This window comes from Anthonomus grandis, chromosome 6 (genome assembly GCF_022605725.1).
Source record: "Anthonomus grandis grandis chromosome 6, icAntGran1.3, whole genome shotgun sequence".
Classification (NCBI taxonomy): Eukaryota; Metazoa; Arthropoda; class Insecta; order Coleoptera; family Curculionidae; genus Anthonomus; species Anthonomus grandis.
This window is the reverse complement of record NC_065551.1, coordinates 11923625-11939544: the sequence shown is the minus strand read 5'-3', so window position 1 is coordinate 11939544 and position 15920 is coordinate 11923625. Positions and strand designations below refer to the sequence as shown.

The 15920-nt window shown below is 31.3% G+C and overlaps 1 protein-coding gene across 1 annotated transcript in view; it reads right to left on the bottom strand.

The window, feature by feature from the left end:
• Positions 1 to 15920, bottom strand: part of LOC126738051 (serine/threonine-protein kinase Tor) — a 97379-nt gene that overhangs the window by 37201 nt on the left and 44258 nt on the right. Inside the window, exons 19-27 of the mRNA XM_050443220.1 lie at positions 14398 to 14475; positions 14211 to 14340; positions 13965 to 14148; positions 13410 to 13554; positions 13112 to 13283; positions 12948 to 13054; positions 12743 to 12889; positions 2441 to 2651; positions 13 to 207 (exon numbers count right to left, since the gene is read on the bottom strand). Coding sequence (XP_050299177.1) covers positions 13 to 207; positions 2441 to 2651; positions 12743 to 12889; positions 12948 to 13054; positions 13112 to 13283; positions 13410 to 13554; positions 13965 to 14148; positions 14211 to 14340; positions 14398 to 14475 — 1369 coding nt within the window. The remainder of the gene's footprint in view (positions 1 to 12; positions 208 to 2440; positions 2652 to 12742; positions 12890 to 12947; positions 13055 to 13111; positions 13284 to 13409; positions 13555 to 13964; positions 14149 to 14210; positions 14341 to 14397; positions 14476 to 15920) is intronic.

Genomic DNA, 15920 nt, shown 5'->3' with positions numbered 1-15920 from the left:
ACATTTTCTTACCAAAGATCCATTTTTTCTACATAGGGATGCATATTTTAGCCAAGTCCTGACATCTTCCTGAGGTTCCAAGACCAATGAATGAACTTGTATTATTTTCTGCCAGTCTTCGACAAGCCTTTGGCCAGCTTGCAACCTCTGCCACCACATCTGCTTCAAGGACTCTCTGCGTTCCGGAACTAATTTATATTGCATTACCTTAGAAATAATTCACCTATTAGAAATTTTGAATTGCTAACGGTATATTTAAAGACAACTTATTGCATTTCAATCAATTATCTAATCATCAGATACATAAAAAAACTCGTTAAAATACAAATTTTGCAAATAATGCAAAAATTGAATAATTTCACAGAATTGCCAATCGTTGGATGCAAAGATCATTGCAAAGAGTTCAGCAAGTACTTAAAGATGAGGTTTTATTTTTTAGATAAATCTTTCAATCAATGCAGTAACCAACGACAAAAAAACAGCACAACAACGAAAAAGTTCCAATTTAGTTTTAGAGCGTACAGATTTTAATTACATTTTTTAGAGATTCAGGTAAAATCGTAAAGCTAGTGACAAAAATATTTCTTGTAATTTATACAATAAATGAAAAATAAAAATTAGCGATCAAGTAAAATAATTGTGTATTTATCATTATTTAAAGTAATTTAATGTATTCGTTTTACATAATTTATTTCGGATACTTTCGTCTCAACATTCTCGGAGGAATGATTATTTATTTAAGGATGATTATTAAAAAATTAAAAGTAACTATTTATTATTCATTTATGGCGGGTAATTAAGTTTAGGTTTAAATAGTTATGGCTTTTGAGGTATGATATGTTAAATTAAACACGCGATTATAATTGATTACAGCATGCAATCTACCTGCAACATCAACGCACCCTCTTTTCAAAATTTACAGGGAGTTTAGATAGCATTTGTAAAGTAATACTTTACAAATGCTATGCTCTTTCATATTTTCTAAAGTGCTCGGATGTAACTTAATAAGGCGTCGTAGTCCTGCTCATTTGCCGCTTTTCCGACATCTAATCCGCTCTCGTGATTGGTCACTCTTAGCATCTTAGAAAAGTACTTAAAAAAAAAACCTCATATCAGAATGAGTTGAAAATTGGTCAAAGTGTTTCTTATTCGATTCCGCACAGATTCACTATTTTGTTTTGTGATATTCGATCTGGTTATCTTAAAATTTAATAAAATGTAAATAAAATACCATCGGTAAAACTGGCAACGACGTGAAAACGCCCGACCAAGATGCAAGCCAGCCTGAACAGCTGACGAGGGAAGCCAATAATAGCAAATCACAAAATGTAAATTATAACGGATCGCCAAACAAAATAGTAAATCTAAGCGGAATCGAATAAGAAACACTTTGACCAATTTTCAACTCATTCTGATGTGAGGTTTTTTTTAAGTACTTTTTTAAGATGCTAAAAGTGACCAATCACGAGAGCGGATTAGACGTCGGAAAAGCGGCTAGTTTCAGAAAGCATATATTAACACATTTTTAGCCATATTTTTGCATCACTAACGTGATTATCCAGCAAGTTTTTTCAAAGAACTATATTTATTGGAAGGAGATATAATATAGAACAGGCTATATGCTTTTAACTTTACTGTCTCCTTTATCTATTTTTATATCGTTGCAATTAAACTATTGGCAAAACCTAGGGTACATACGCCCTCTAAAGCACAACTAAAAAAAATCAATATAGCCAAATTTAAACTCACTGCAGCTTCATAATCAATTTTTTAATTGCATAAATTAATGATGCTCTTTCATAAAATATAATTTTCGATAAAAAAACGTTTCATGTTTTTTGTCTTTTATAAAAATTACGGCTCTAAAAATTCGCTGTTTAAAATAACATATAAAATATGTAAAAAAAGGCAACTTCAATTAAAAAAAAAAGTATTTCTTAAATGAGAGACCTTCAGAATGCCAAAAAATATTAGCGATTAAGCCCGATAAATTCCGAAGAATAAGTAATAGAAATAAATCAATTATTTTATTTCGACTTGTTGGTCTAATTCGTTCTCGTGGTTGATTACTTTTCGTTGCTTAGAAAAATCTAAGGCAAAAACTCGATTTTAGATTAGTCGAATTATTTTTTATTCGATTTTGCTTACACCTCCAATTATTAGTAAGTCTCCTTAATTACTTATTGTTATTATTAAAATGTAGGACCTACGTTATGCCGACTCCAAGGGGACTTTAAATCTTGGTGCTGGTAAAATTTTACCCAAATATAATTTATTTTAAATTTTATTGGTTCGTTTAATTTGTTTTTTTACTTATTCTTTTTTTCTATTTTCTCAGAAATGGCTGCATACAATTAAAAAAAAAGAATCATTGAAAAGAGAATTCAATTACCTTTAAGATATCACCTGACCCCTCCTATTTAAGATTGTATATACTTACCTCTTCTAACTCGCTTAACATTTGTACTTGTACCATAGCTCCGTATGCTCTTTGGTAACTTTCTCCAGCCATAGCTGTCAGCTCCGTATCTATCATATCCCTAGCAATATTTATAAATTCTTGGGCATTTTTGTATTGCTCTTTATGTATGGCTAGAATTGCTCTATAAAAGGAGCCCTCTTGGCACTCTTCAGGTATGCTCTCAACGAATCTGAAATTGAAAACACTCTCTAGGACTACCACTCACTAGTGCATAGTGTAAATCTGACATTTATTAGGCATTTAATTTATAATTTGGCAAAATTATCAGCAAAATAAAAATTTGTTTAGTTTATTATGAACGAAAAAAGTAAAAAAAACGTTTAATATCTTCTTTGCAGTTTAAGCCAAACAAATGATATTATATGTAAGTTTATTATTCAAAAGCGCACGTGACGGAAAACATAAAAAAATGCGCATTTATGTAATGTAGGGCGGCCATTTCATTAGGAGCCTATACCTTTTCTCAGAATCTACAGGGTCTACAAAAAAAATTATTACAGACTTTATAATTTATTTTTTTATTGAAAGGCCTTTCAATGTTCTAAGATTACAGTTTTCGTTTTAAGCGATTTTTTAAATTATTTGAGGAATAAAGATAACTGTCATAAGAACTTTTTCTATCCGAATTTTGTGTAGTTTAGATAGAAATTAAGGTTTTGTATTTTTTTCAGCAAATTGATGTCCTGAACATACAGTGTTTTATAATGCTGGTAATTAACAAATTTTGCTAATTTAGTATTTCACCGTAGTAGGATGTGAAATAAAATAATTAATATCCGCGCTTGTCGTATCCATAGCTACAGAATAATATTTAAACCACTTGTGTCACATAAATTTATTATAATTGTAAATCATAACAGCCTTAAAAAAATAGCAACATAACGCTAAGTAAAGTATAAAGTAAGTTTTCAATATGCCCTTCATTTTGAATAATACAAGTAGTATAAACAACTTCTAAATGTTCTGCATTGGATACAACATCTGTTTGATTTAAGTAGGCTACAGCCTCTCTAATACTTCTTTGCCCTTCATTTACCGTAGTAAGCCTTTGCTTGTATACAGTTTCCTTTAATGTTCCCCACAGGAACAAATCTAACGGAATAAGATCTGGACTTCAGACTGACCAAGGGATTGTTTCATTTTGTCCTGTCCAACGGTTGTACTGTTGGTTGTATTATTGTTTTACCTTAGAACATTGTTTAAACAACAACTTAGAACAACAACTTTGTTTGAGTCCAAGATGTGCACAGAGGCAAGAGAGGTGTTTTGTTTACATATACATATTTGCCGATTGTCTGTTGTCAAGTCGACACAAATTTCCCATGGAGGAAATTTTTAGCTATACTTATATTATCAACCATTATAACGTTAATTTAACTTATTTGCGTTGTATTTTACAGGAAAATTTAAAATAAAAAGTATAAATACTACAACTAACCTATTTTAAGAATAAATATATTATCCTTAAGCAAAAAAAAAATTATGAACATTCTTATTCCTAAGACTGCTTTTAAAAAATGTGAAGCGACAACACCCTAAGCTTAAGCGCCCGAGCCATACGCGTAGTGTCATCTGTCAACCGGCTTTTTGTTTATATTCGGGATTTGTGTATTTTTTTCATTTTTGGTTTAAAAAGGAAAAGGGTCATATTTTAGTGTTTTTTTTTTTAAATTGCTAGGATGGCAAAAACTTGTGTAATTTGTGCCGCATCATGATAAAAAGGCGATTCAAGCCGACCTTTTCACAAGTAAGTACAGATACTGTCATAAGATCATATTATGGGGCTACCATCATCATAAACGTAGAATAGGGGATCTTATAGAAATAAACCTAACAAAAACTTGAATGTGAAAGTGTGCGTAAAATACAAAAATATTTTTTTTAAAATTTTTTATTTTGAAAATATTCATCAATTTACATTAATTCAATATTTATCATTAATAGACTATAAAAAATATAAAACCAGAGTTTTGTCCATGGTTTTATTACAGGAATTTAAGTTTTTTTTTGTTGTTTTGACAGAAAAAAGGCATAATACCTATGTACATTTATTAAATATAAAATACTTATTATAGATTGCCTAATGACCATGCCCAAAGGGAACAATGAATTTCATTAATGGAAATCAACACGATTAAAAAGAACATATTTGTTTGTTCAGATCACATCCTTAGAAGTGATATCTTATATGAGGGAGATGATATTATCAGTAGCCAGACTTTATTAAAAAAATCAGCTCTACCTCAAAGGTAGTTTTTCTTAAATATATTTTTTTAGTATATTTATAGCGTATGACTATATTTTACCTTAGAATTATTGATAAAGGTTTGAATGCTTTTATTTACTACATTATGTAAGCCAAAAAAACAACCTTTTAAAACTTGTGCTTGGGCTGTGTTGTAAAACAAACAGCTTCGTCACAAAAGGTATTAGTTTTAATCATATAAGCTTTATTTATACCTAATACTTATTAAATTAGGTATGTGTGTAAAAGTACTTTTTTACTAGGATTTCTGATGCACTGGTTAAAAATATAGCGGCCGATAATTCAGTTAATTTACCCTCAAATCTGCAGGGGTAGTTTTCCTGAAGAGTGCAAAAACTTCTTTAGCTTCCAAAACGGTATATAGTACAAACAGTAAAGCTAATATAGACAAGTATGGATAATTAAAATAGATTAATATTCCTAATACACCAAATTTTGTATAATTACAGATCTGATCATTCATCATTTCATCCTCAACAATAACTGCATCTGAAATTAATAGTTCTACAGTAACCCTGGGGTCTAGATCAACAATTACTATTTCTCATCTAAGCCATTTTAGTTTAACTGCTACACATTCCCTAACTCCACTAAGGAAAAGGTAAAAATACACTCAAAATAGACACGAATATAGCACATTTAAAAATTATTGTTTAATTCCTTCTCTAAGTACAAATAAGAGTTTTATGCCATGTATCATCTTATTCTATATATCTTATTTAGAAGTGAATTTAAGTGTGTTTAATTAAATGCAATTAATCATTAAAATGTGTGATATTATAAAGATTCTTTATAATATCACACATTTTAATAAGGATAGATAGATAAGGAATATCATAATACACTTTTTTATTTTTTTTTCGTTTAATTTTTGTTTTTAGATGTAGACATATACTTAGAGAAAGATATTAATTTAATAACATTAATATCACCACCACACAAAAAGTAAGTTTTTTTTTTATATAAATTCATATGTAATTTAAAAAAAATACACATTTTCGATGTTGGTAATATGTACTATATTTTTATGTACATTATTCTAGGGTAAAATCAAAATGATATCCTGGGGACCTGAGCACTGATGATTCCACCGTTTCAAAAGCTAAAGTTAGTTGCCAAATTATGGGGAAAAAAAGAACAAAACATTAAAATTCGAAGATTGCAACAAACAAATTTGCACCAAAGAAATCGAATTAGATGTCTCAAGTCATTATTAAAATACTACGAAAAAGCCCAACATACTACATATTTCATTTGACTTGTAAAAGTACTTGTTTGTATATTACTACTAATAAACTGTCTAAACTAATCTATTGTACATAGTCTTTATTTTTAAAAAAAGCTTTGTTGGGATTACGTTACTGACACATTACTTTGGAGCTTTCCGTTTCCCTGTAGTTTTATATTGCTAGTTCAAAATGATGATAACCGGTAATATATAGATACTTCTTACTAAACTCAAAGATACAAAAATTCTATAAAAGGTATAGAAAATAATAATTAATTTATTGCATGCTTCTTGTCTGGCATGTCAAGACGTAATAATGACGCAACACATTATATGCGACGTTGCCACCCAGAATTAAGTGGAACGGTTATTACAAATAAAAATAAGAAAACGCAACAAGCTTTGTTTTTTAGTATAAATTAATATGATATAATTGGTATTAGGTATTATATAGGTCAGAATTAAATGTCTTAAAACAAATTGTACAGCCTAATTACCCATAATAACAGTCTTATAACCTATAAAGAACCTGCAACTCCTTCAGAATTTGTAGTTTTAACTCTTTACCATAGAAGTATATATTATGTGATATAAAGTAAGTGATGTAAAACTGAGTTTTGTTTAATATAACAATAACAGAAAATTTTTGGAAAATGTTGAAAATTTATGTATTAAAACATGATATATTGAAGAAATCTATAATATTAAAATATTTAATTTCCATAAAAATGCTTTTTATTTGCACCTTCCTCTAATGAATTCCGTTAAAAAAAAAATATAAATAGCTTATAAATTGTAATATTACTTATACTGAAACTCTATAATAATTAATAAATATTTATCATGTAAATATTTGTTGACGAGTCACTGGTAGAGAGTGCTTGTATCGGTGGCATCAACAATGCGATCGAGCGGCCATTACCGTTTTCTCTAAAGCCGCGTACTCATTAACGAACTTGTAACTGTAACTGCAACAGTTACTGTATCAAAGGAACTACTGTAACCACGTTCTTTGCTCTCGCGACCCTCTCGATCCGCATTGTTCGCCGTGAGCTCAAGCCGCCATGTCGCAACCAGAAATGATAGCCAGTGCTGCTTTTATTTTAATAGATGCATTAATTGAATGAACCGTTTTTCTACAATCAAGGTGGGAAGTTTTAAATTGACACGCTGCCGCTGTACAAATAGTGTATAAAAGCTTGTAAAAAAATTACCTTGTCCAGTTCCACGACTTTTTTTTCTTTGGCTTTTTTTCTTCTCCACGACGCCAATATCGTAATTATTTTTTTCTTGCATATATCTGCAGTTGTGCCTATTACGGAACCAATTTCAGCCCAAGCATCTTCTTTCAAATTTTCGCCTTTTATAATAATCCTTATGCTTTTGATCCCATATCACAGGCATCTTTTTATAATTTTCAATTAAGGCCAAAACGTTTTCTTTATCCCACGTAATCAAACTTTTTTAGTTGCAGCGTTGCACGGCACACGCGAACCTCGCAAAACAACGTCCACGAACCAACTGAGAATTCCCTTGTGTTCGTCCTAAAAACCGACAAAATTTGGCTCGCGGCAAGCGGTTCTGCGCGTGCTCGCAAACTCTGTTCGGTACACGTCCACATTACTGAATTTGGTTGCTGCAACAGTTGCAGTTACAGTTCGTCAATGAGTACGCGGCTTAATATACTTTATTTACATTTATTTAACGTTATGTTGTACATTGACTTCGATACAGAGTATCTTATCATATTTTATTTAAAAAAATGCTTAATATTTTATTAAAGGAGAGCCGTAGTATTGTTTTGTGCCTTCGGAAACAACTGAAAATGTTTATGATATTATAAAGTGATTTTCGCCATTTCTATATAAGCATGTGGCATCATTGCATCAGAGATGTTGCAAGCAAACAAACCTGCCCATAGTTGCACGGCGTGCTACTTCTAGCCTTTCAATGTTCTAAGGAAGTTACTTATATTGTGGGTCCTAGGATATGGAGCACCATCTTGTTGCCATATTAATTCATCATGTTGGTAAACCGATATTTCTTTTTCTATTAGCGGTTGTATTTCATTCCTTACCATATCTAAATATCTTGTTGAATTCAAAATTTTCTTAAAGAAAATTGTTCCCATAATTTTTGGTCGATAAATTCCGCAGCATATGTTTACGGATTGTCTTCCCTGCTTTTTCAACAATGCGACAATAACTTTCAAAATCTTTTTCATATTTTTATCACTCCACTAATGCATATTTTTGCTATTGAAAATTAGTGTTGGTGCGTGAAAAATTGACTCATCAGTACAAATAATCTTAGTAAAGATATTTTCATCAAAATTTATGTTGATTACCCTGAAAAGTTTAATCTTCCATCATAGTCTCTTTCTTCTAAATGTTGAACAGGTAAAAATTTAAATTATCTACGGGTATTAATTCTTAAACAATTTAATCAGGCTTCTTGTGATATTTAACTCCAAAGCGGTTTGCCTGGTGGAGGTTTCAGGTATATCCTCGTTAAATCGTTAACACGCCTGTTTAAAATGTCCAAACTATTAATTTTGGCATTTACTTTATTTTTTTAAATAGCAAATTATTGGAAACAACCACTTTTGAAATACGGTTTCTTTTTCCCAATAATTTGATATGATTATTTTTTAAATCGGTTGATAAATAAGCCCATAAGAAGAAAAAAACTAATTAACAAAAATGAACGAACAGGAAGCAATATGTAATGACACGCCTGCTTATTTTTTTCAACTGACATAACACATCATATTTTGTCAAACGTCATATTACTATTTGAGAATAAAAGAACAAATTTTTCAATGCAATATTTTTTACAGTATCTTAATACTACATATTTTATTTAACATTTACCTAACATAACAAAGGAACACACAAGAGGTCAATAAACAGAAAAAATATGAGGTTTATATATTATTTTAATATAAACTTTTTATATGTATTGTTCGAAACAACCACCTTCTTGTCTAATGAAATTACGTATGCGCGGGAATATATCGTACGGCATATCAACTTTTTCTTCATTGGTAAACATTTCAAATATTAGCAAATATATTTAAATAACAAATAATAATTGCGCCTAACAAGATGTCATGTATTATGTCAATTGAAAAATATTGCAGAACGCGTCAAAACCCAGCCTATTCAAGAAATCAAATCCTTCTATGCTATTGTTATTAATTAAATGCGTTTATTAATGTGATTTTTTTTTCATATGAACTTATTTATCGACCGATTTAAAAAATAATCATATCAAATTATTGGGAAAAAAGAAACCGCATTTCAAAAGCGGTTGTTCCCACTTATGTGCTATTAAAAAAAATAAAGTAAATGCCAAAATTAATAGTTTGAACATTTTAAATAGGCGTGTTAAAACAATTTAACTAAAAAAAAAAACGATTTAAGTCAGAAAATGCAATGAAAACTATTTTTCCGTGATTACTTGATTAAAAATTAAAACTTTCAACGGATTCATAGCACCCTATTTTAAAATTTAAAAAAAAAAAAAATTTCTATGGGTATAAAATAAAAAGTAGCAAATAGAGTATCATTGTTTTCAGAATGTCATTTTCTATCGAAATACGTAATAATATACCAAGTGTTCCATTTAAAATAAGAAAGTTAGTGTCTCTTCCTGTTAAACCGGAAGTGATGGTACACAATAGAATATGTCAAAAGATGCTCTTATAACTATTCTATCGATATATCAAATTTCATTTGTTTATGTTGAAAAATAAAAAGTTATTTAGTGTTCCCTTTTTTCTGTGTCACCCGGTATATATCGATGAATAGCTTTTTTTGCTCTTTTTAAAAATACTAGATAATAGAGGATAGGAGGTCTTCTTAAATCGTGGTAGGCATTTTATTAAAAAGTCTTAGTTGCCGGCATTACAAAACACTATAATTTATAATTTGCTAAAAAAAATACAAAACCTTAATTTCTATCTAAGCTACACAAAACTCGGATAGGTAGTTCTTATGAAAGTTACCTTTATTTCTCCCAGGGAACCTAAAAATTTAAAAATGTACGGGGAGTCCCCTTTAAAATGCTGATGTTAAAGTCGGATCAGCCGCTAATAAAATTACCACCCTGTACATAAACGTGTACGTAAAGAAGTTACATAGTCTTCCTCTTATTCTGGGCTTCCCCTTCACTACTATAACTAAGAAAGTTGAAACAAAAATTTAAAAAGTTGGTTCCAGTCCTTCGACTCGAAGGAAGTTTTTGATATTAAATTAGCCAATGCCAAATACTATATGTTATAGAGGCTTGTGTATAGTAAAAAATATTGCGCATGAAAAACTCTGCACATCACTATCCAATCTTCTTTCGGAAGGTTATCTGATTAGACAGATTTCGTCGCAATTTTTCTCGCTTGCTACGAAGGCGAGGTTGACACAATACGAATCGGAATCTACGTTTTAAACAGTCATGGTAGTATTTAGAATGAATTAACAAAATCGGAATCAAATAAATCACAAGATATACATGGAACAACAACATAACCACTAAAAAGCGACTAATACAAACGCCATCTATGTATAGTTTGCGTGGATCGGATTACGTCAAAAGTTATTCCGAAGCCGAACTAATTTTTACGTCAGACCAATCAGAGGAAGTTTTCAAACCGCGCGTCGAGACTGAATTTCAAAGATATTTAGATAATGTCTATGCTCAACTTAATACAATGGATGCTGAATTTAGGATTAATTGGCATTTATTTATAATACTACTAGCTGAATGCCCGCGGCGTTGCTCGCGTGGAATTTGTAAATAAAAGTTTTACTGAAAGACTTCTTTGCACACAAAATTTTTTGTTTTGCCTTCTTGTAATATGTAAAAATATTAATTTTCAACGCTATAAGTTTAAAATTAAAGAATTTTCGTACAAGAAGTTTTCACCCCATTTAACCACTTCAGGGTGGCGGAATTGTCGAGAATCTGTTGTTTTCAAAAGCAATGAATTTAAGGATAAAAAAAGATGTTAAAATGTTAAAGGGTGGTTTTAACCCTTTAAAAAAAAACCAAAAGATGAAAATTACCTAAAAAAATAAAATAAACATTATGTTCATTCATCACCATTTTTTTTTAAAAAAGTACATAGTTTTAAAGCTATGATACATAAGGGGTGGTTCCAACCCCTTCTCGATGGAATTTCAAAAAATCCCTTCTTAGTGGACGCCTACATAACCATAGGAATGTTGTCTCCAAATTTCATACTTCTAGGTTTTCCCGTTTGCGCTGTACGTTGATTATCAGTCAGGACAAGTCTTTTTATACAGATCGTGTTTTCGTTCGTTACTTATAGGAAACCGCACAGAGGCGAAATTTTGCAACGTCGCGCGTGTACGAGTGCCTGCGACAGAGCACCGCCCCGGCCGTCCCGAGGACGGGATTAGTAAACATCTGACTTTCGTGGGAGCTGCGTCGTTTGGCGACAAAATGTCCCAAAATATTACGCGAAAATCCAGGCATTTTTAAAATATTTATTCTAATGCGGGTTTTACAGACATGACAATGAACAAAACCGCCTTCTTTCGCTAAACAAAAACTTAACCTATCGTAAAAGCTATTTCGCACCTCCAAAAGAATTTCAAGTAAAATGTAATTGGCACCTTCGACAATTTTATTTCGCAACTCCTCTAAATTTGTTGGTCTACTAAATTCATGCTTGTAAATGGTCTGCTTAAGGTAACCCCACAGATAAAAGTCATTTGGAGACAAATCTGGAGAACTAGGAGGCCATTTAATATCGCCAGTCCCACTAATAAGGCGGTTAGGAAAAATATTTGTTTAAAATTCTTTTACTCTAGCCGCGTTATGAGCAGGACACCCATCTTGCTGAAAATAAACCGATCCGATGTCTACATCAGGTAGATTTGAATGGCAGGAAGAACTTGGTTCTGCAGCAACTCAAGGTACTTTTGGGCGTTTAAAGTGCCATCAATAAAAAATGGCCCTATAACATTGTCGCCCAAAATACCTGCCCAATTTCTGAGGATACTGGGTACGAAACTGAAAACTTCTGTACTCGTTTTCCTGAGACCAATAACGAAAAATGGAAGGATTGTGTTTGCCATGTAATGGAAGAGAAGATTCATCGGAAAACAAAATATTTTTTAAAAAATATTCGTTTTCATTTGTCTTTTCCATCATGGTTTCACAAAATTCCATTCTTCGCCACTGGTCTTCAGGAAATATTTCCTGAGTTTTTGAATACTTGAAACATTTGTACCCATATTTTTTCCAGATACGAGCAACAGTTTTATTGCTCATTCCCAGTTCCTCTCCAACACTTCTGGTGGACCGTGTCCAATCAAGTTCTAGGGTACTGCAAACCATTTCTTCCCGCCGTTCTATATCCTGGACCACTTCAACAAGTGGTTCTTGACGTTTTGTGTGGCATTTTTTACAATTTTGAAGACAAAAAGATGTCTCAAAATTTGTAACCACATTTAAAACCGTTTTTGCACAAGGAATCGTGCTATCTATCTATTCTCAAATGTCACTGAAAACAAATCTCTACATTGTACTGCCGAATTGCCTCCATAAAACCATTTAATTAGTTGAACTCTTTCGGAAGAGGTATAAACAGCCATAGTGAAAAAAACACGAAAATAACGCTCACAAATCATTAATGCAACGTGCAGTAACACAGCAAAGTGAGGTCTGTCTGCTGACTCCCTAAAGGAGATTTGTTAAAGACTGATCAGCATGATTTTAAATTGTACCACAATTTTCTTACCTCTCCATGGATTTATAATGATGTAATCCAAAAGCAGAGGCCAGAGCCAACCTGCCTGCCTTCTGCTTATTATCCCCAGTCAATAGCTCATATTTGTTTATTGCTAAATTATGCAGCTGACTCCATTCGCCTAAAGCTTCCAGGCACCTAATTTATTATTATAATATTAAAAAAAACAAAAAGTAAAATAGTTAAATTATGCTACCTCATCTGTCCTAGGCAAGCTTCCTGATCTGAAGAATCAACAGCCAGTTTTTCCTGGTACAGACCCAAAGCTTTATCCCAGTTATGAAGTTTCTCATACCATCGCACCTAAAATATAAATTTAAAATTTGTAATCAACATACTGACATCAATTTGTTACATTACCTGCACTTGAACGTCATTTCCTTGCCTCATAACGTACTGTAACAGACCCTCGGCAGCTTCTTTTTGTTGCAATTTGTTATTTATGGAAATCAAAGACTCAATAACTTGATGATTTTTGCTATTGGATCTTAAGAACTCTTCTTCTTTATAATGCAGTGCTTTTGCATAAGCCCTAAAAAAAAAGATAATAAAGTTTGTTACAAAATTAACTTTTAAATTTTGTTTTACAAAACACTGCCTCTAATCTTGTATAGGCAGTTTAAAAAAAAATTATATTAATTAAAAATTATAAAAATACCTGCAATGCATGGCATGTTCGCCTAAAATGTGACCATCCAACGGCAAAGGTCCCTTGTCGCAATGCTCCATAAACTCTGCTAGATTTAGAATTGTTTGTGTAATTTCGGGGACATCAGGTACATTAAGAGCTTTCTCAAAACAACCTAAGAAATCGTGTGAAATTAAGCAATAGGCGAGTAATTTGATTATTTTTCTTTATAAAGTTAAAGAAGTTGTACCTCAGTGAAAATTATTTTTAAAAAATATCCAATGTAGCATTTGTATATCTATTTGTACAAGTTTGGAAATTTTTAAGAAAAAAAATTTGGAACTAAATTTAATCTATGAAGTCATAATGAAAGTCCGAATCTGAAGTTGGACATGCATGCCCTAAACTATATGATGCACACTATTTGCTCACCATTTGCCTCTGAATCAAGTTAATATAAACAACCTACAAACCGACCCTTATCTCTTTCCCCTCGAAAAATTGACGAGACAACTCCGTGTTTAAAATAATTGTGATAATAATTAAATGCGTTATAATTATAACAACCTTTTTATTTATACTTACCAATCAATTCCTTTTGCATACTTTCACTTAAGTCCGTCCAACAGCTGACAAAAGCGGCGTTAAATAAATCTCTGGGAAGTTGAGAGTAAGTCTGTGCCAAAGGTAAGCAAGACCTGAGGGCGGGTATAGGAGATTGTTTTAAAAGTTCTAAACTGAGCCCTCTAAGCCATTCTAGCCAATCATCCTAAAATTTTAAAGTAAATAAATACATTTATTTTTTTGTATTTTTCCTTAGAAAAAACTAACTTTAGAAACTTGTCTAACTTGCACCCAAGTCTGTTGCAGATTTTTCTCTAACACTTTTAATCTCTGAGACATGACTGAGGTATCGCCGGAAAGTACAACTTCTTTCTTGTCTTGTTGACTACGTTTTTGCCTAAGGAAAATTTTATTAAATAAAATTAAATTTGAAAATTTTGCAAAGGTCACTTACTGATTTCTAGGAATGGGTAAGTCGAGTTCATCTGCCATTGTGGTCTGAGCTTCGATTGTCGAAACGAGTGTTTCCCACCTAATATTTGAAAAAATATAAATAGTACAAAGAAAATTGAGTAGTTTTTAAAACTATTTTAAATTTTCTTGGCACAATAGGTAAGAAATTAATTAGCTAGAATCAAACAGAACACGTTTTTGGTTTTATGAACAAAATTTATTGTAATTATTTTTGTCTAATACTTTCTGCCTAAAAAGTTATAGTTGGCATAACACATAAAAAAATATAAAGTTATAAAAATGTTCCCGATATTTTTGCCAACACGGTGTATAGATACCAAGAAGCGATTTTTACTACTTTTTAACTTTTATCCTTATTTGCTTTTATTTCTATTAAAATTACACGTTGCATTAAAAATCTTCGAAAAATCGTGCGCTTGTTAAATTGTAAAACAGCTTCCCTGGTGTCTGTGAAATGCATTATTATTGTTTGTTCCTTTTTAAGAGGCAGTAATTGCAGCATGGGATTTAGCAGTATTAATTTTCATAACGTTAAAGACCTTCAATTTAAACAGAATTACCAGAGAATAAACTGATTCTCTTCGTCGTGCGACCTATTTTGTAAAAACAATATTTCAAAGCAGAAACCCCACATTGAATTTGTGGAATATTTCTCATAATAAGCGCTAGTTATTCTAGGAAAAAAAATTAACTGAACTCATTTGCTGCGTGAATACAAATTTTGGATTATCATTAAAGGCTGCTAATGTTATTTTGGTAAAATAACATTAGCAGCTAATATATATTATGCCTGACCTTTTTTTTTGACCTGTCTCAAAATCAGGATAAGAACATATTTGATCTGGTTTTAAATTATTAACCTTACCAATAAAATTCTATGTTAAATTATATATGATTGGCAAGTTATTAAAAGTACAATTTAATGAATGAACTGTGTCAAAAAGATAAAAAAGGGGACTTGCTGGGAGGATAAAATATGCTCGGTTTATTAAAAGATGAAACATTACTCATTGCAGTACAAAATACCAAGTAGTCAGTTTTCTATTATGGGTTTTATAAACAGGTATAACATTTCCAAAATTTCTCTTAGACTTGAGAAAATTTACAGCAAAGACACTGCGGATGATGCAATAGTATTGTACTGATGTTGATACTGTCTCCTGTTTCTCTATTTTCTTCATTATAATTTAAACAGTGCTTAATATGAATTGCAACAAAAAGTAATGATGATAATAGTGACTATAATAGAAGTAAAAATTAATATTTATTAGAGTGAGGCTGATAAGCTGATACTGAATGAGACTGAGAACTGATAAAAGTAAATAAACATGAACATAGATTATGGTGGGTGAATATCTATATCTTTCCCTTCTTGAACTATTTTGAAGCAAATTGTAAGTTTTGCATTAAAATATCAGAGCCTTTTAAACGTAAAATGATATCTATAATAATGTATTTAATATTTTTAGTTTTGCCACTGTCAGAATAAGCACAATGCTCCCC